We start from the raw sequence: 17,617 nt of genomic DNA, 5'->3' as shown, positions 1-17,617 counted from the left end.
CCTCTAAGCCTTGAAACAGAAAACATCAGATTCCTGAGGCTGACATTTAGTCCTTGATCTAGCCACGCCTGAAGCTGACAATGCTTTTGGAGTTTTCTGTTACGTTAGCTAAATTTTTCCCTTTTTTGCTGGAGCCCATTTAAGTTGGACTTTTTTTTTTTTTTGGCTTGCAACCAGGGTTCTGGCTGATAGAGATAAATAAGGCTTTTGCCAGGTGAAAAAAAAGGGGGGAGCGGGGGAGGAAGGAGGCACCCCAAGATGGAAGATGGCATTTACAGAGGCCTGGAGATATAAGAAAGCGTGGCCTGTGGCTAGCTGTATTATAGCGCGTACAATAGTGTTGGTGGCAGATTGAAGTCAGGCAGAGGGGTCTGAATTCTGTCTGAGCAACTGGAATCTAGTCATTGAGGGCCACCGAATGTTCTTTTTTAATTTATTTTTTATTTATTTATTTTTGGCTGCCTTGGGTCTTCCTTGCTGCGCATGGGCTTTCTCTAGTTGTAGCGAGCGGGAACTACTCTTTGTTGCAGTGCGCGGGCTTCTCATTGTGGTGTCTTCTCTCGTGGACCACGGGCTCTAGGCCCGCGGGCTTCAGTAGTTGTGGCTCGGGGACTCTAGAGCGTAGGCTCAATAGCTGTGGCACTCGGGCTCAGTTGCTCTGCCGCTTGCGGGATCTTCCTGGACCAGGCCTCGAACCCATGTATGCAGGCAGATTCTTAACCAGTGCGTCACGAGGGAAGCCCCCACAAAATATTCTTCTTTTTTTGTGTGTGTGTGATACGCGGGCCTCTCACTGTTGTGGCCTCTCCCGTTGTGGAGCACAGGCTCCGGACGCACAGGCTCAGCGGCCATGGCCCACGGGCCCAGCCGCTCTGCGGCATGTGGGATCCTCCCGGACCGGGGCACGAACCTGTGTTCCCCGCATCGGCAGGCGGACTCTCAACCACTGCACCACCAGGGAAGCCACCACCAAATATTCTTGATCAAGGGAGTTCCACGCTCAGAAATCCCCAGCGGCAGACAGTGATTGGTTGAATAAGTGTATTCCACTCAAACGTGAGAAATACGTGCAGGTGAGGAGACTGAGTCTCAGAGACCCCGGTCACCCTGGGGTCCCAGAGACCCCGGTAGGAGCTCATTGAGCAACTTTGAACTACAACTTCCGGCATGCAATGCGAGAGACTCCTTGTCCTCCTGATTTGCCCCCCGGCTCCAAGCCTGACGATTGGTTAGGTGGGCTGCTTGTCAGACCAAAGTCTGGTTTTGATTGGTCGAGTTCCGAGCGGGGCTCCGAGCTCCAGGCCCATGGGTCCCGGCACAGCGCTCCAGCAGGCAACATGGTAAGCCGGCGACTCTTAGCATGGGGGGCCCTGAGGGGCTAGGGGTTCCGCCGAGGGGGGTCCAGGGAGACACCGAGGAGACCGGGATCCCTTTGTGGGCACTGAGGTCTCTGAGGGATTTGGGATCGCGCTGAGGGCCGTGTTTCCCTGTTTGGGGTCAGGGTCTCACTGCGGGACCTATGAGGGGGTCGGAGGCTGTACAAGGGAACTGGAAGGCCTTGAGTGTTCTGGGCTTCTGACAAGTCTCTGGGGGGCCCTCTAGGGGCCTGGGGTCCTGCTGAGGGTGTCGTCCCGTGGAGGGTACTGGGGATCTGAACAACTTCGGAGCCCCGTGAGGGAGATCTGGGGTCCCCCGGGGCCCACTCTGGGGATGGTGTCCTGCGGGAGCGTGGGGGCCACGCCGACAGGGTCCATCGGGGCTCCCTACGGGTGTGGGGTGTGCCGAAGGACCAGGGAGAATCCTGAGAGGAGGGGGCCATGCGGAGGGGATCTGGGTGGGCTCAGGGCGGGGGAGGGTCCCAGAATTGGAGACAGCACAGTTGGAACCCTCAGGTCTCACGTAGTTCTGGGTCCAACCCATTGAGTTTATTCTTCAAGCTTAGCCTGGCCCCTGTGGGTCAGGCTGGTGCTGGGCGAGGGCGGAGATCCCCCAGCCCCTAGGACTGGACAGAGGGAGAGACAGTATGGAGGGGCCAGGAAGGCGGCCTGAACTTGCCTGGGGTGGGGGGTGACCCCGAGGAGGGGCGCTGGAGGTGGGTCTGAAGTAAGAGCATTGATGGAAGGGGCTGATAAAGTGGATGTCGTTCCAGGGTGCGGGATGTTGTGGGAGGTGAGGGGAGGGGCTCTCGGAAACGGGATGGAGGAAAGTCGCATTGATGTTACTTAGCAGGATTCTGGGATCACAGATCCAGGGAAGAGCTTTGAGCAGAGGAGGGACATGGGCTGATGGGATGCTTCAGAGATCTTTGGAGATCTGCAGAGCGTGGACCCTAAGACTGGAGGCTTCTGGGGGTGGGCGGTGAGAAACATCCCTGGACAGACCTCGGGAGCCTTAGGTGGAGGGATGCATGTCTTCCCTCCTTCCCTTCTCTTCCTTCTTCATCCTTCCTCCCTCTTCTTCTCCCTTCCTCTCTCTCCCTCTCCTTCCTTTCTAACGTCCTTCCTCTCCAAGTGCTGGGGTCGCAGTTTGAACCATGGGTCTCCTCCCTGGGAGGTGTCCAAGGGTAATGGGGTCAGCGATGGAGAGCCCGGGGGTCTGGGAGGGTCTCTGAGACCCGAATGGTTGGGCGCAGAGGACGCCGGGGGAGAGAGCCAGGCAGTGAGGCGGGTTGGTCCTGAGCTGGGTCTGCCTGGCCTTGTGGGCTGAGGAGCAGAGTTGGACGTTTACTATGAGACTGGGAAGGGCCTGGGCTGCCTGGAGGAGCCGAGAGCAGTGTCCATGGGAGTGATGGGTGGGTGCTGGGGCCTCCAGGGAAGGGCCTGGAGGAGGCATGGTCTGGAGCTCGGCAGAGAGGTTCTGCCAGGGGATGATGGGTCACAAGGGAGAGGTGTCTGGAGAGCCAGGGAGACTGGGGAGCAGCTGCTGGGAGGTGCTGGGTTTCCAGGGAGGAGTGGAGGAGGGGTCCTGGGAGGAAGGGTGGGGCCGCTTTGAGGGGCCCAACTGTGCTCTGGGTCATTAATGCCTGCTAGCCAGTCTGCACTTGGGTGGGGGGAGGGTGAGCAGTGAGACCAGAAAGATGACGCCCCACCTCATTACTGAAAAAACGTTCCTGGCCTCAGTTTACAAGTCACAGCATAAAGAAAATATCTTATTAGTCTTTTATTTTAATGATGGATTTCTCAGCAGTCATTCTGAATTACAGTGCTAGCCATCACATTAGAGCTTTCCCTATTAAATTTAGCTTATTTTTGCCTGATTAAAGGATAATTTTAACAATTAGTTTTAATATTAATGTAATCTTTATTTCATTTTAGTTGTTAATACCATAATACTAGCAGACAGCCCTCCTGAGCACTTAATTTTACATAATTACGAAAGCAAATTGGTATTTACTGCATTGAAGCAGGAAAACCCAGCTTCAGACTGATTACCAAAAACATTTTTTCTAAAATGTTTTAAAATAAGTATATGAAAATGTGTTATGAATTGTTGTTTAAAAGTTTGTTAGTAGAACTTGGTAAGAAAATTCCTAATTAAAAAAAGTCATCCCACTCAAACGTGTAAGTCTTTATCCTGAAACAGGTAGTGGGCCAGAAATAGATCGCTTTCCTCCTTGGCTGATTACAAAGGGAGGGAGAGGGAGAGAGGGTGACTTCAATTATCAGGGATAATTTAAGATGGGAAAGACTTGGGGGACAGAGCCACCTGGGTGAACGTTGAAACTACAAGCTCACCTGAGACGCAGTTACAAAAACTGCATCCGTGGGACCGTGGGAGAAGAGCGCTTCCACTGGGTGTGCCCGGCTCGTTGTAGGTCCAGAAGGTGGTCGTGAGAGTACACGAAACAAAATAGGAAGCACCCCATTTCCAGATGAGGAAAACTGAGGCTTGGGGAGATTTAAATCCTTAAATCCTTAGCACAAGGAGGAAAGCGGGCCCCAGTGTCGGCTCCAGCACGTGCTCTCCGCCGCCCCACACCCCAGCCAGGTGGTGGGGAGGGACGTGCGTTTTGCTGGGGCTCCCAGGGTTGGGTCTGAGCCCACCCCAGGACCTTTCCCCAAGAAGCAGCTTGAGCCAGGGTGGCCCTGCCTCCACAACCTGGCCCCAGAGTCTCTATAAATAGCCGGGCTTCCGAAGCGTGAGCTTGTGATCCTCTGGCTGGCACTGCCCTTCATGTTTCCTCCCCGCAGGCTGTCCTTGGAGTGCAGCTGGTGGTGACGTTGCTCACCGCCACCCTCATGCATAGGCTTGCGCCTCACTGCTCCTTCGCGCGCTGGCTGCTCTGCAATGGCAGGTGAGCCACACCCCCTCCCCGGGCGGTGGGCGGAGCCCCTAAGGCCCCGCCCTCCCTGGTTTTTCTCCTAGCCCCGCCTCAAACCCTGAAAGGTGAGGGTTTTTTTGTTTTGTTTTGTTTTGTTTAAAACAAACCAACAACTTTGTTGAGATGTAATTGACGTACGATAATCTGCAAATATTTGAAGTACACAGTTGGATCAATTTTGACAGATTGTACACATCGCTGAGACCATCTAAATACTCAGACGAGCAGCTGCTTCCCCCACTCCTGCTCTCCTTCATCCCTACTCTAGCTGTAGATCTGTTTCCTGAAACTCTTTTTGTCCCGGTTTGGGTTTCGGACCCTTTCTGAGAATCTGGTGGAAATTGTGAACTCTCTAGGGCAATTCACATGGCAGTTCCTTTCCTGACTGCCTGTCTCTGCCCTTAGTCTCTTCCGATACAAGCACCCTTCCGAGGAAGAGCTTCGGGCCCTGGCGGGGAAGCAGAGGCCCAGAGGCAGGAAGGAGCGGTGAGTGAACCCCCAGTCTTAGGTAAGTGGCTCCCTTCCAGGGGAGGCCATGAGGGCACAGGGCCTTACCTGCCCACTTCCAGGCACTGCTCTGGGCACAGGAGAATTGGGGACACCCCAGGCTGAGGAGATGGTCACTGTCATTCACTGGTTGCCTCCAGTTGGCGTCTAATGCTTATTGGAAGTTTGCTCTGGGCCAGCCCTCTGGGTGGGTGGTGGCCACCACCCTGGCATTCAGAGGACATCCAGGCTGGGGGAGAAGGTACCTCCTAGGCCTCCTGTGCTCTGAGGGTGACATGGTAGAGCCTCCCAGGCTGGGGTGGGGTGGACTGCCAGGGGAGGGGAGGATGGAGGATGCTGTTCTGACACATTCCCCCCTCCTCCCAGGTGGGCCAATGGCTATAGTGAGGAGAAGCCGTTATCCGTGCCCCGTGACACCCCTTTCCAGCTAGAGACCTGTCCCCTCACAGCCGTTGATGCCCTCGGTAACAGCTGGGTCCCCAGCTCCCCTGGCCCTTGGCTCACACCCTGGTGGGGTTGGTGGGGGGAGCATCTTGGGCGGGCTAAGCTGGGGACTCAGTTGCATCCTCCCCGCAGTCCTGCGCTTCTTCCTGGAGTACCAGTGGTTTGTGGACTTCGCGGTGTACTCGGGTGGCGTGTACCTCTTCACAGAGGCCTACTACTATGTGCTGGGCCCGGCCAAGGAGACCAACATCGCTGTGTTCTGGTGCCTGCTCACCATCGCCTTCTCTATGTATCCTTCCTCTTAGCTCCCCAGGTGGGGAAGGTGGAGGCCTGTGGAAGCTGGACCCCAGGCTCCTTGTTGCCCCAGAAACTCAGTGGTGTAAAGCAGTCACTATTTTATGTTTGCCTGGGCCGGGGCTCAGCTGGGTTGCCTCATATCCGCTCCAAGTGGGCTTGCCTTTCAGCGGTCTAGAGCAAGCTTCCTCACCACAGCGGCCAGGAAGGAAAAGGGGGCCCTGCAGGCCTCCTGAGGCTTTGCCTGAAGTCGGTCCACCCAACCCCTGTCCATTCTCTGGGTCAAAGCAACTCAGCAGTCCAGAACAGATGCAGGGGCTGGCAAAGAGACGTCCCTTCCGTCATTTTTTTAGGAAGCTGCATAGAGAGCAGAGGCAAAACTGTGACTTTGAGGACCCAAGTCGGAGACAATGTCCTTGTGGAATAGGCTTGCAAAGCAGGGCAGATTGGAGATAGAGACTGGTGTCTCTATTAGCCTGTCAGAGGAACGGGAAACTCAGGAGCTGTGAATTCAGCCAGGCGGCTGAGTGAGTCAGGGAGACTTGACCTCCTGACAGACAGACAGACAGAGACAGAGTTGGCCATTTCTAAGTGACCACAGGCAGTGTGATGAGGCCAAGCTGGAGGCCTGGCTCAGGACCTCCTGCTCGCTGATGACACAGGCCTGAACAGCAGTAAGCCTTGTGTCCTGGGCTTGCCCGGCAGCTCACTCCTCTGCTCCCCAGGACTCTAAGCCTGAACTTCCATGTTAGTGCTCTGGAGTTGGGGGGTCACTGGTTGGGGGTGGTGGATGGGGGAGGGGTCACTACAGGCACTGGAGGCCTCCTTAGCCCTGCCCCCAGCAAGGTGTTCCTGACCGTGACCCGGCTGTACTTCAGTGCAGAGGAGGGGGGCGAGCGCTCAGTCTGCCTCACCTTCGCGTTCCTCTTCCTCCTCCTGGCCATGTTGGTGCAGGTGGTGCCGGAGGAGACCCTTGAGCTGGGCCTGGAGCCAGGTATGTGCAGTCTGGGGCCTGGGGTTTTTGCTGCAGTTTGGGGCCTGGGGTTTAAGCCTCTGGGTTATTGCTGTTAGTGTTTTCTTTACGTATTTTGAGGCTAATTGACGAGGTGTTTACAAGTTTAAAATTGCTACGTCTTCCTGGCAAATCAGCCATTTTTTTCATGATGTATGGACCCATTTTGATTCTAATAATACTTCCATCTTAGTCTAGTTTGTCTGGTATTAATACAGCCTTTCCAGCTTTCTTCCTTCCTTTCTTCCTCCCTCCCTTCCTTATTTCCTTCTTCCTTCTTTTCTTTTCTTTTTTTTTTTTTTTGCGGTACTTGGTCCTCTCACTGTTGTGGCCTCTCCCGTTGTGGAGCACAGGCTCTGGACGCGCAGGCTCAGCGGCCATGGCTCACGGGCCTAGCCGCTCCGCGGCATGTGGGATCTTCCCGGACCGCGGCATGAACCCGTGTCCCCTGCATCAGCAGGCGGACTCTCAACCACTGCGCCACCAGGGAAGCCCTTCTTTTCTTTTTAAATTGATATATACTTGACATATTATATTAGTTTCAGGTGTACAACATAACGATTCAATATTTGTGTATACTGCAAAATGAGCACCACAATAAGTCTAGTTAACATCCATCACTGCACAGTTACAATTTTCTTTTCTTGTGATGAGAACTTTTAAGATCTACTTGCTTAGCAACTTTCAAATATACAATACTACCTTTCTTTTGATTAGTATTTGTTATATCTTTTTGACATCCCTTTACTTTCAACCTTCCAGTGACCTCATGTTGAGGTATGTCTACTTTGAAAAATAATAATAATAAATATATAGATATAGATATTTTCTTTCTTTATTTTCTTTCTTTATTTTTTAATTTGGCCGTGCTGCATGGCTTGTGGGATCTTGGCTCCGTGACCAGGGATTGAACCTGTGCCCTCAGCAGTGAAAGCTCAGAGTCCTAACCACTGGACTGCCAGGGAATTCCCTTATCTGGATATTTTCCATCAAGTCTGATAGTCTGTATCATTTAACTTCAAAATTTAATCCACTTACATTTATTGTGTTTTCTGACATATTTGGCCTTGTCTCTACCATCTTACATTTTCACTTTCTATTTGTTCCTTTTCTTTTGTGCTGTTGACAGTGGCTGCCAGCTTAATTGTCCTTCCTTTTAGGTGATCTGTCATAACTTCTGACTGCTTTGTGAGCTCTTTGTTTTTGGTGTTCTGCAGTTTTGCCACAGTGTGTCTAGGTATGGATTTCTTTGTATTTATCTGGTTTTATATACTTTGTATGTATCATCCATTCTGCAGACTTCTCAATAATTACCTTTCAATATCTCTTCTCCTTCATTCTCTCTCTTCTCTCCCTTTGGGGTTCAGACTTGACTTATATTGAACTTCCTATTCTGTCCTCATCTCTTAATCTTCCATCACATTTCCCACCTTCCTGTCTTTCTTAGTCGGAATCTGAGTGATTTCTTCAGATCCAATTCGTCATTTCCTCCTTTGGCTCCTTCTAAGATGCTGTTTAACAACTTATCGCTTCAATAATTATATTTTCCTTTTGGAAGAGCTTAACTGATTCCTTTGCAAATCTACCTGGTCCTCTGAGGTAGTCTCATGTCACCTGTTCTGCAATTCCAACTTTTATTTTCCTCAGGCATTTCACACAGAAGCCTTGGGGTCTAAATTTGTCCTTTGTTTTTTTTCTCCTGACTCACCTTTATGGTAATTTATTGTCTTGTGTGTTTGGTGATTTTGGTTGTGAGCTCACATTATTTGCTTTTACTCCGTGGAAAATGTGGGGGCCTGAACTGAGAAATCTTTCCAGGACTTTGATTTCCTCCTGTGGAGCCCTTCATGACCCTCCAGCCTCGGGGAAGCTCAGACTCAGTGCCCTCCGCCCCCATGTCCCTCGGTCCAGTCAAGGGTGTCTGTCTAGCACATTCTCCTGAGCTTCACATAACTGGAGAACAAAATTGTCCTCATGCTTGTCACAGGGCCTGGCTGCCACTAGTGTGTTCCTACCTGGAAAACAAAAGGATGTCTGGGAGGGGGGCAGAGTAGGCTCTGAGGCCCCAGGGGTCTATTTTGGACACCACCCTCTCTTTGTCTTCCCCAGGCCTGGCCAGTATGACCCAGAACTTGGAGCCACTTCTGAAGACACAGGGCTGGGACTGGGCGTGAGTCCTGGGAAGGGAGGGGGAACAGCGGCATGCTGCGACCTGCAGGCAGGGTGCTGACCTGCCGCGGGGCCCTGACCCTTCTCTTTTTCCCAGTCTTCCTTTGGTCAAGCTGGCCATCCGCGTGGGGCTGGCAGCAGTGGGCTCCATGCTGGGTGCCTTCCTCACCTTCCCAGGCCTGCGGCTGGCCCAGACCCACCATGATGCACTGACCATGTCGGAAGACCGGCCCATGCTGCAGTTACGTGGGGGACCGGGTGGATGGAGCGTTAGGGCGCCTAGGGAAGGGGCCGGTGGGGATGGTGGGTGCCCAAGCCTACCCGCTCTGCGCCCTTGCCCCCAGGTTCCTTCTGCACACCAGCTTCCTGTCCCCCCTGTTTGTCCTGTGGCTCTGGACCAAGCCCATGGCGCGGGACTTCCTGCACCAGGCTCCCTTTGGGAGCACGTCCTCTTCTCTGTGCGTATGGAAGTGGGAGGCAGGGCAGCTGGGGCCCCCTCTGGCTACTCCAGACTCTGAGACTAAGGGAGGAGTGCGTCCTGGGGGAGGATCCTGGGGCAGAGGGCAGCCTCACTAGCCCCCTCGCCCCTCTCGGCGTAGGCTGTCCGACTCGGCCTTCGACTCGCTGCGTCTCTGGATGCTGGTGGCACTGTGCCTGCTGCGGCTGGCGGTGACTCGGCCCCACCTGCAGGCCTACCTGTGCCTGGCCAAGGCTCGAGTGGAGCAGCTGCGGCGGGAGGCCGGCCGCATCGAGGCCCGAGAGATCCAACGGCGGGTACCGGCGCGGGCGGGGAGGGAACCTGGGCCTCAGGGCGGGGTTCCCTGTCCCTCAGGCGTGGGGTTACCCGGAGCCCGAAGGTCCCCTGCTGCAGCCACTGCTACCTGTCCACTAGGTGGTGCGGGTGTACTGCTACGTGACAGTTGTGAGCCTGCAGTACCTGACTCCTCTCATCCTCACACTCAACTGCACGCTGCTGCTCAAGACGCTGGGTGAGAACCCGCCTGGGCGACGGCGGGGGCGGGGTCTGGAGTTGGAGCGGGGCGGGGCTGAGCCTGGAGCGAGGGGCTGGAGTTGTAGTTGCGTGGGGGAGGGGAGGGGAGGGCCGGCGATTGAGCGAGGCGGGGGCGGGGCCTGGCTATAGAGGGGGCGGGGCGGAGGCTGGAGGGCCCTGAGATGGGGCGAGGTCAGAGGCGGAGCCTGGGGTGGGGCCCGAAGATGAGGTGCAGGCAGAGCCTGGGGTAGCCGAGGTGGTGGAAGGAGGCAGAGCCTGGGGCGGGGCGGGTGAGTGTCAGCATGGGTGGGGGTCCTGGAGGCCAACTCCGCCTGCGTCTCCACCCATCCCTCCCTCCACCCTGTTTCTCTCGCAGGCGGCTACTCCTGGGGCCTGGGTCCCGTCCCCCCGCTGTCCCCCACCCCGTCCTCAGCCCTCGATGGCCCGGTCGGCCCCGAGGAGGACGAGGCCCGGCAGACCGTGGCCCTGATCGCCGGGGTCCTGGGCAGCCTGCTCACGCCACTCTTCCTCCGCGGCGTCCTCGCCTTCCTCATCTGGTGGATCGCCACCTGCCAACTGCTCTCCAGCCTCTTCGGCCTGTACTTCCACCAGCATCTGGCGGGCTCCTAGCCCGCCTGCAGACACTCCTGCAGCCCCAAGGTCTGGTCCTGGGCCAGCGGGGCGCGGGCCACCCCCTCAGTGTCCCCAGGTGCAATGTGGTCCTGGGAGTCCCAGATGCGTCCGCTGTGCCAGTCCCCTTCACTGCATGCCTGAGCCGTGGCCACGCCTTGGACCCTCAGCTTCTGCCTAGAAACTGATTCCCCAGGCCCAGCGGCAGAGGGTCCCACGGCCAGCCATTGTTCCCAGATTGCATGTGCCCAGTTTGACTGCAGTGGAGGTGGGCGTGGGGGTGGGAGGGGGCACTCTTCTGAACAAATAAAGGAGCAAGCCAATTTTTTAAAAAATTAATTTATTTATTTTGGGCTGCTTTCGTTCTTTGTTACTGCGCACGGGCTTTCTCCAGTTGTGGCGAGAGGGGGCTACTCTTGGTTGTGGTGTGTGGGCTTCTCATTGTGGTGGTTTCTCTTGTTGCAGAGCATGGGCTCTAGGCACGCGGGCTTCAGTAGTTGTGGCTCACGGGCTCTAGAGTGCAGGCTCAATAGTTGTGTCACACGGACTTAGTTGCTCTGCGGCATGTGGGATCTTCTGGGACCAGGGCTCGAACCGGTGTCCCCTGTATTGGCAGGCGGATTCTTCATCACTGCGCCACCAGGAAAGCCCGAGCAAGCTGCTTTTTACAAAAAGGATCCAGACGGTTTGGGAAGGGGCTTTCTGCATGCTGTCAGGTTAAGTGGTGCAGGCTGGGTGGGGAGTCTGGGGCTTCAGTGCTGAAAGAAGGGAATGATGGAGGGACAGCATAGCAAAGGCCTGGGAGGAAGAAACAAAGAGAGAATGAAAGGGGGTGAGAAGAAATGGACCAAGTGTGAGAAATGGGGGGAGAGGGAGGTGGGTGAGCCCATGGTACTGGGCAGGGGGCCATGGGGGATACCGCCCTCCTCCACAAGTACAGGGGGACTGCCTTCTTATCAAGGTCACACACAGCAAATGGGCACATTGTTGAGGCCGTGGTGACCCAGGAGAAGGAGGACGAGGGTCCATCACCAACTGGCATTTTCCTGTAGCTGTGGCCATGCAGTGGGAAACCCATGTGCGTGCACGTGTGTATTCTAATGTACGTGTTGTTAAAATCCAACAGTACATTTTAAAGATCTTATTGGCTTTATATAACAATTCATGAATCGGGCTGCATCCAATCCAGCAGATAGAAAGGAGTTCCGAGGAGCTGTATAAAAGACTTTTGTAAGGCAGAAGGGAGTGGGAACAAGGAAGTTATATTAGCGAAAAGTGGACTTGTGGCAAGGTCCCTTTCCTTTAGGGGATGGCAGCTGTCTATCAGGTAGATCACCTCACTCGTGCTGATCAGGCAATTTCTGATTGACTGGTTTCAGAGTCCATTTCTGGACGAGCTGAAACTGTAAGTCTCGGTTTGGTGACATAAGCCTTAGCGTAAGTGACTCCATTTTGAGCCCGTCTTGTTTTTTTCACGATGTAAGCTATGTAATCTTTTAGCACATGTAAAATGTACATTAAGAATAAAAATGACAAGGTGGGACTAACCTGGTGGTCCAGTGGTAAAGAATCTGCCTACCAATGCAGGGGACGTGAGTTCAATCCCCGGTCGGGGGAACTAAGACCCCGCATGCTGCGGGGCAACTAAATCTGCACGCCACAGCTACTGAGCTCACGCGCCTCAACTAGAGAGCGGGCGTGCTGCAAACAACAGAGCCCACGTGCCCTGGAGCCTGCAGGCCACAACTAGAGAGAAGCCCACGCACCGCAACGAAGAGCCCACGTGCTGCAGTGAAAGATCCTGCATGCCTCAACAAGATACAGAGTGCTGCAACTAGGACCCGATGCAGCCAAACAAATAAATTAATAAATAAATATTAAAAAAAAAAAAGACTAAAGAAGACAAAGCAAAGCCATTTCCCTCACCAGGGTGGAAGCCAAGGGCCTAAGTGATGGTGTGGGACCCAGCATAGCTGCCCAGCCAACGTGGCGAGCGTGACCCACCTCGGGGCCTTGCACTTTGCTGCAGGCTCCCTCACCTGTGTGTGTCACCTGAGGGGAGAAGCGCCCTCACCAACCTCTCCTCCCAAGCCCAGCTGCCCCACTGATTTGCTACACATCTCGTACAAGAACAAGCAACAGGGAGCATGATTTCACTTAGGGAAGTGAGGTTATAACCAGACACCCGAAGAAAGTGCTGACATGTGGGGCGGGGGGAGCTGGGAATGCTGTTGTCCTGGCCCCTAGACGGGTGTTTGACTTTTGAAACTCTGTGCTTCTGTTGCATGGATAAAAATGAAAAGTGTGTTAAACACAAGGCTTAAAGCGAACTAAATGCATCCTCTCATGTTGATCCTTCTCAAAACGCTAGTAAAAGTATAGAGGCTACAGAACATTCCGAAGGTGGGAATTAAGAGAGGAGCCACAATTGACTGCCTGGTCCATGGAAGGCAAACACAAAGCCCAGCCAGATTTACCTGTAGAACCTTCCATAGGCACTGAGTGCACCAGGTCCCACTGGGCTGGGCTGAAGATGGCAGTGGATTATGGAGGCCTCTGGTGTGGAAGCTGTTTGGGAAGTTCAGGTACTTGTGTCCCTCCCACAGTACCACTGGGCAGCCAGAAGGAGGGAAGCCAGGCTTGGTAGGGGGTGTGGTGGCAAATGGGGTTAAGTGAGTACACATAAAGCTAAATGGAGAGAGCCACTATCCTTACCCTGTGTGCAGATTACAGAATCTTCCAGGCATGAGACTGAAGACTCCTGGGGAATCCAAATGGCCAAAGAAGAAAGAGCTAAAGACACTGGCACATGGAGTTCTCATCAGCCGCCAGTTGAGCTGTGTCCCCCAACCCAGTGCTTCCTGAGTACCACATGGTCCATCCCGACTGACGTCCCCAAAGGGACAAGTGTGTCCCTTTGTGCACAGGATCTCTCTGGAAGGAGACACAAGAAGCTGGTAATGGGAGACATCCCGCAAAGGGAACTGGGAGGTAGACCTACTTTTCATGGTAAACTCTGTGCAGTTTGCACTTTCTAGCCAATCATTTAACAGTCCAAACAGCAATTACATTAAAAAAAAAGTTTATTCAAAAATCTGTCGATGGGGCTTCCCTGGTAGTGCAGTGGTTAAGAATCCGCCTGCCAACACAGGGGACACGGGTTTGAGCCCTGGTCCGGGAAGATCCCACATGCCACGGAGCAACTAAGCCTGTGTGCCACAACTACTGAGCCTGCGTGCTGCAACTACTGAAGCCCACGTGCCGCAACTACTGAAGCCCACGTGCCTAGAGCCCGCGCACCGCAACGAAGAGTAGCCCCCACTTGCTGCAACTAGGGAAAGCCCACGCGAAGCAACGAAGACCCAACACAGCCAAAAATAAATAAATTAAATAAATTAATTTAAAAAAAAATCTGTCGAAATAACTTCAACCCTGTTTTTGGTTCATGGGGGGTGAGGGCCAGAGCCGAAGAAGAGACATGGGCAGGAGAAAAAGTCATTTTAATTTTTATTAAATATACTCTCTTGTCACAAATCTTTAAAATATATAAACATTATATATAAACAAAGTGTCTTCATGGCGTCAAAATGTAACTCCAAATCAGGCCAGGCAATCAGTGAGAGGGGTGACTGCCGAGGGTGCAGGTCCGACTGTGTGCAGGGCTGGGGGGGTCGGGGGCGATGCTGCCGAGGCTCGCTTGGCTGGGAGCCACCTTGGGGAGGCAAACTGGGGCCAGCAACCCTGGGGCACCCTCCCCTCTCCTGCCCAGCCTGCAGCTCAGAGGAGGGCGCTGCCTAACCATCTATTTGGTCTCACCCACCTGGGGTGGACCGCCAGTCCCTGCTGTTCTCGCCTGGGGGCCCTCACATTCCCATCCTGTCTCCCTGTGAGGGACGCCCCTGCCTCTCCTGAGCACTGGGCAAGGCTGGGGGAGAAGGTGGGTCGGATGCTTACCCAACAGGACAGCCATCACAGGCTGCTTGGGCCCCCGGGAATGAGAGTCTGGGGACAAGACTGGGGCTGGCTGGTGGAAACATGCAGGAAGGACAGAAAGAGGGGTCTTCACACCCACGGGACTAAGGCAAGAAAAACAGAAACAGGACAGAACAAAGGGAGGAAATGAAAATCACAACTGGAAATGCATGTGTGGCAACAAAGATACCCTCTCAGACCCTTTCACACATCATGGCTACTGAGCCCACTGTGAAAACCGACCCTCTGGTGGTCCTGGTCCTGGAACCAGATTGGACTGGTCAGGGTTTACTGTGTCTAGACCCAGGGCCAGCCAAATTGCAAAACCAAACCAAAAAAAACCAAACTCCAAATGTCATTAGGAAACAGGTGTTTCCAAGTCCCTGTGATTCCCAGTGGGCCCTGGGGGGCCTCCTCTGTGAGACCAGATCTCTGCGGTACCCTGACTCTTCCAAGCTTCCTGCCCCCAGGCCAGATGCTGTCTCGGGCTCTCACTTTGGGAGAATCAAGGCGGCCAGCTGCCTCCATGTGCTCCGTTCACGGGAAATCAGACAACCCCACGGGCCTTAAATTGCCCCATGTCCCAGCCAAATAACTGCTCAGGTGGGGAGCCAGGGATGTGCCAGATGCCATGGGTCCCCCCCACGAGCCCCCATGCCTATGGGCAGAGGGTCAGGGCCTGAGGCCCAGCCTCCATTAGTGCAGCCAGTGGGGCGGGGATGAGAGCTTCCTGGCAACCCAGGCAGATGCTTCAGGCTGGGGCTCAGACCCAAAATCCATGGCAATTCCTCAAACCCTGTTGTCCGGAGGAGGCGTGACCCTCCGGAGAACATTACAAACTGGGGCGTGGGGGCGCGCAACAGAGGGGAAGACCCAATCCCAGGGGCCCGGGATAGAGTCTGGGATCGGGGTAACACTCTTAGGAGAAGGCTGTGCCCAAGCTGTAGACTGGGACAGACAAGGAGTTGTGTTACGGGGGAAGTGGTGAAGGCAGGAAAGGCGGGTCAGGCAGGGCGGGGCGAGAGGCTGCATTTGTAGCCACAGCTGAGCAGGAGGCTGGTCTCATGGGGACAGGGCAGGAGGCCAGGCCTCAGCCCCACACTCTCTGGGGCTGCCCCCACTACGGACATAGACTCGGAACAACAAGGGGCAGGCAGGGTCTGGCTCTGAGCCCAGGGGGGACCAGGTCACTAGAACCAGGGGCCTGTCCAAGGACACAGAGCGCACCAGGAAGCAGTGCTGGCCCCTCATCACTCAGGGCGTTCACGGTAATACCTCCCGGGGCAGCCCCGGCCCTGCTGAGGCGGGAAGAGGAGAGCACGGGAGCTCCGGCCCCCCGGTCCCAACAATGCACTTCGAGGGCCACTGGCTTTCCCCTCAGACCTGTGCGCACTGAGCCCAGGCCCCCCAGCTTGTTCCACAAGGCGCATCCGCGCACCTCCTGGGTGGAACCCAGCGCACCCTTGCTCGCTGGGCTCAGAAACAGAAGGGGTCAGCGGTCCACTGCGAACTGAAGCTCGAGAGCAGCCGACCCCACTGGCCCCTAGCTCTGCAGGTGCCGCAGCAGGATCTGCATGAGGTCAAAGGTGGTGAAGCTGATGCCCACAGCGATGGGACCCTTGAGCCAGTTCATGCTCAGGCCTTTGTAGAGGCCGCGCACCACGCCCTCCTCCCGCATGATGGTGTGCATCGTGCGCGCGATGGAGGTGCGCTGGTGGCCCGTGACGCCGGCCGTCTGCATGCGCCGCCGCACCACGTCCAGCGGGTAGGAGGCCGACTGCCCGATGAGGCCCGCGCAGGCCCCGAAGATCATGCGCTCAAAGGGGTAGGGCTGCAGGCGGCCACTGTACTCTGCAGGGGAGGGGGGGAGGGGCTGTGAGGGCGATGGGAGGGGGCGCACACCCGTGCACCCCTGCGCCCCGCGCTCACATGCGCCGGCAGTGTCACAGCTGCATTTCAGGACCTGACCGGCTCTCCTGGGCCTTCCCACCCAGGCCATAGCTTCCCTACTTCCTCACCTACTGGTCCCTCGTTTTCAATCAAATTTGAGAGATAAAAGATTTTTACAAGACAGAAAAGCACAAAGAATCATATAACCAAGTCCTAAGACCAGGAACGAGCTCACACCCAGTCACTCTTGTTTCTCATCTAGTAAAGAAAAAACATCACTCAGTGGGAAGCAGCCGCATAGCACAGGGAGATCAGCTCAGTGCTGTGTGTCCACCTAGAGGGGTGGGATAGGGAGGGTGGGAGGGAGACGCGAGAGGGAGGGGATATGGGGATGTGTGTATACTTATCGCTGATTCACTTTGTTATACAGCAGAAACTAACACACCATTGTAAAGCAATTATACTCCAATAAAGATGTTAAAAAAAAAAAAGGCTTCCCTGGTGGTGCAGTGGTCGAGCGTCCGCCTGCCGATGCAGGGGACGCGGGTTCGTGCCCCGGTCCAGGAAGATCCCACATGCCTTGGAGCGGCTGGGCCCCTGAGCCATGGCCGCTGAGCCTGTGCGTCCGGAGCCTGTGCTCCGCAACAGGAGAAGCACAACAGTGAGAGGCCCGCGTACTGCAAAAAAAAAAAAAAAAAACTGGAAAAAAAGAAAACATCACTCATGTCTGGAACCCTCTCCACAGCCCAGCCTGCCTGACAGGCACCCTCCCCTGGGTGCTGTGAGGGCAGGTGGGCTGGAGGGAGGAAGGGGCAGCAAGGGATCACAGGGGTTCTTTAAAAATGTGTTGTAAATTGGAAACTAGGAATTAAAAACAGGGAGATGTCCTACTCACTCAGCAGATTGGCAAAACATTAAAGAACCTGCCAGCACCACCAGGGGTGAGAAGGGGGCAGGGCGCCAGGGCAAGAGCAGTTACTGGAAGAGCAGAGGATGGAGAGTAAAACCAAAAAAACGGGGTCTCACACCCACACAAGGAGAGGAGCTGTTGATGTCAGCTGATCACAGAAAACCCACAAATGGCCTCACGGTGCCCCAATGGGGGACTTCCCCCCTCCACTGCTAAAAGGATGGGTCAGAGCTGCACTACCCAGAAGTGTATGAGGTGACTGCTCACTTGCTTCCCATAACCAGGAAACAGCACAAGGCTTGTTCCCGCTACACAGAAGCGCAGGTAGAAGGGTTTCCAACAGAGTTGAGGGGTGGAGCCCCACCCCTAATAAGGAGGCTCAGGGGAGTGGGGCTGGGGGTTCTGGACAAGGGATCTCAGCTTTACCTGGACCGTTTTCCTTCTTTAACAAAAAACATCCTGGAGCAAATAAGGCAG

At 54.9% G+C, this 17,617-nt stretch overlaps 2 protein-coding genes across 4 annotated transcripts in view; one reads left to right on the top strand and one right to left on the bottom strand.

Moving 5' to 3' along the window:
* The first annotated feature begins 1,172 nt into the window (after nt 1-1,172).
* TMEM161A (transmembrane protein 161A) lies at nt 1,173-13,887 on the top strand. 2 transcript variants are annotated; one of them, XR_010942407.1, is made up of 13 exons: nt 1,173-1,340; nt 4,191-4,294; nt 4,727-4,807; nt 5,195-5,292; nt 5,405-5,561; nt 6,409-6,560; nt 8,688-8,748; nt 8,845-8,988; nt 9,092-9,205; nt 9,347-9,521; nt 9,640-9,736; nt 10,115-12,953; nt 13,095-13,887. XR_010942407.1 is itself a non-coding variant. In XM_067733340.1 (12 exons), exons 1-12 carry the CDS (start codon nt 1,173-1,175, stop codon nt 10,366-10,368), a joined length of 1,605 nt encoding a protein of 534 aa, XP_067589441.1. In that variant the 3' UTR covers nt 10,369-13,887. The 2 variants fall into 2 exon arrangements, 1 of the variants encoding a protein (XP_067589441.1); XM_067733340.1 differs by having other exon boundaries at nt 10,115-13,887.
* Nucleotides 13,852-17,617, bottom strand: part of SLC25A42 (solute carrier family 25 member 42) — a 23,559-nt gene continuing 19,793 nt past the window's right edge. Inside the window, exon 8 of one of the 2 annotated variants that reach the window (XM_067733341.1) lies at nt 13,852-16,191. In XM_067733341.1, coding sequence (XP_067589442.1) covers nt 15,884-16,191 — 308 coding nt within the window. In that variant the 3' untranslated portion in view covers nt 13,852-15,883. Of the gene's footprint in view, nt 16,908-17,617 lie in introns of both variants that reach the window. The other variant, XM_067733343.1, reaches the window with a different exon arrangement.

Source organism: Pseudorca crassidens, chromosome 3 (assembly GCF_039906515.1).
Source record: "Pseudorca crassidens isolate mPseCra1 chromosome 3, mPseCra1.hap1, whole genome shotgun sequence".
In the NCBI taxonomy this organism is placed as follows: Eukaryota; Metazoa; Chordata; class Mammalia; order Artiodactyla; family Delphinidae; genus Pseudorca; species Pseudorca crassidens.
This window is presented reverse-complemented; position numbering and strand designations above follow the sequence as displayed.

Bases quoted from the DNA above. Each gene is read 5' to 3' on its own strand.
- TMEM161A (XM_067733340.1), top strand. From the start codon at position 1,173: ATGCGAGAGACTCCTTGTCCTCCTGATTTGCCCCCCGGCTCCAAGCCT. The intron at 8,749-8,844 runs GTGAGTCCTGGG...TCTTTTTCCCAG, and splicing joins ACACAGGGCTGGGACTGGGC to TCTTCCTTTGGTCAAGCTGG. The intron at 9,737-10,114 runs GTGAGAACCCGC...TTTCTCTCGCAG, and splicing joins GCTGCTGCTCAAGACGCTGG to GCGGCTACTCCTGGGGCCTG.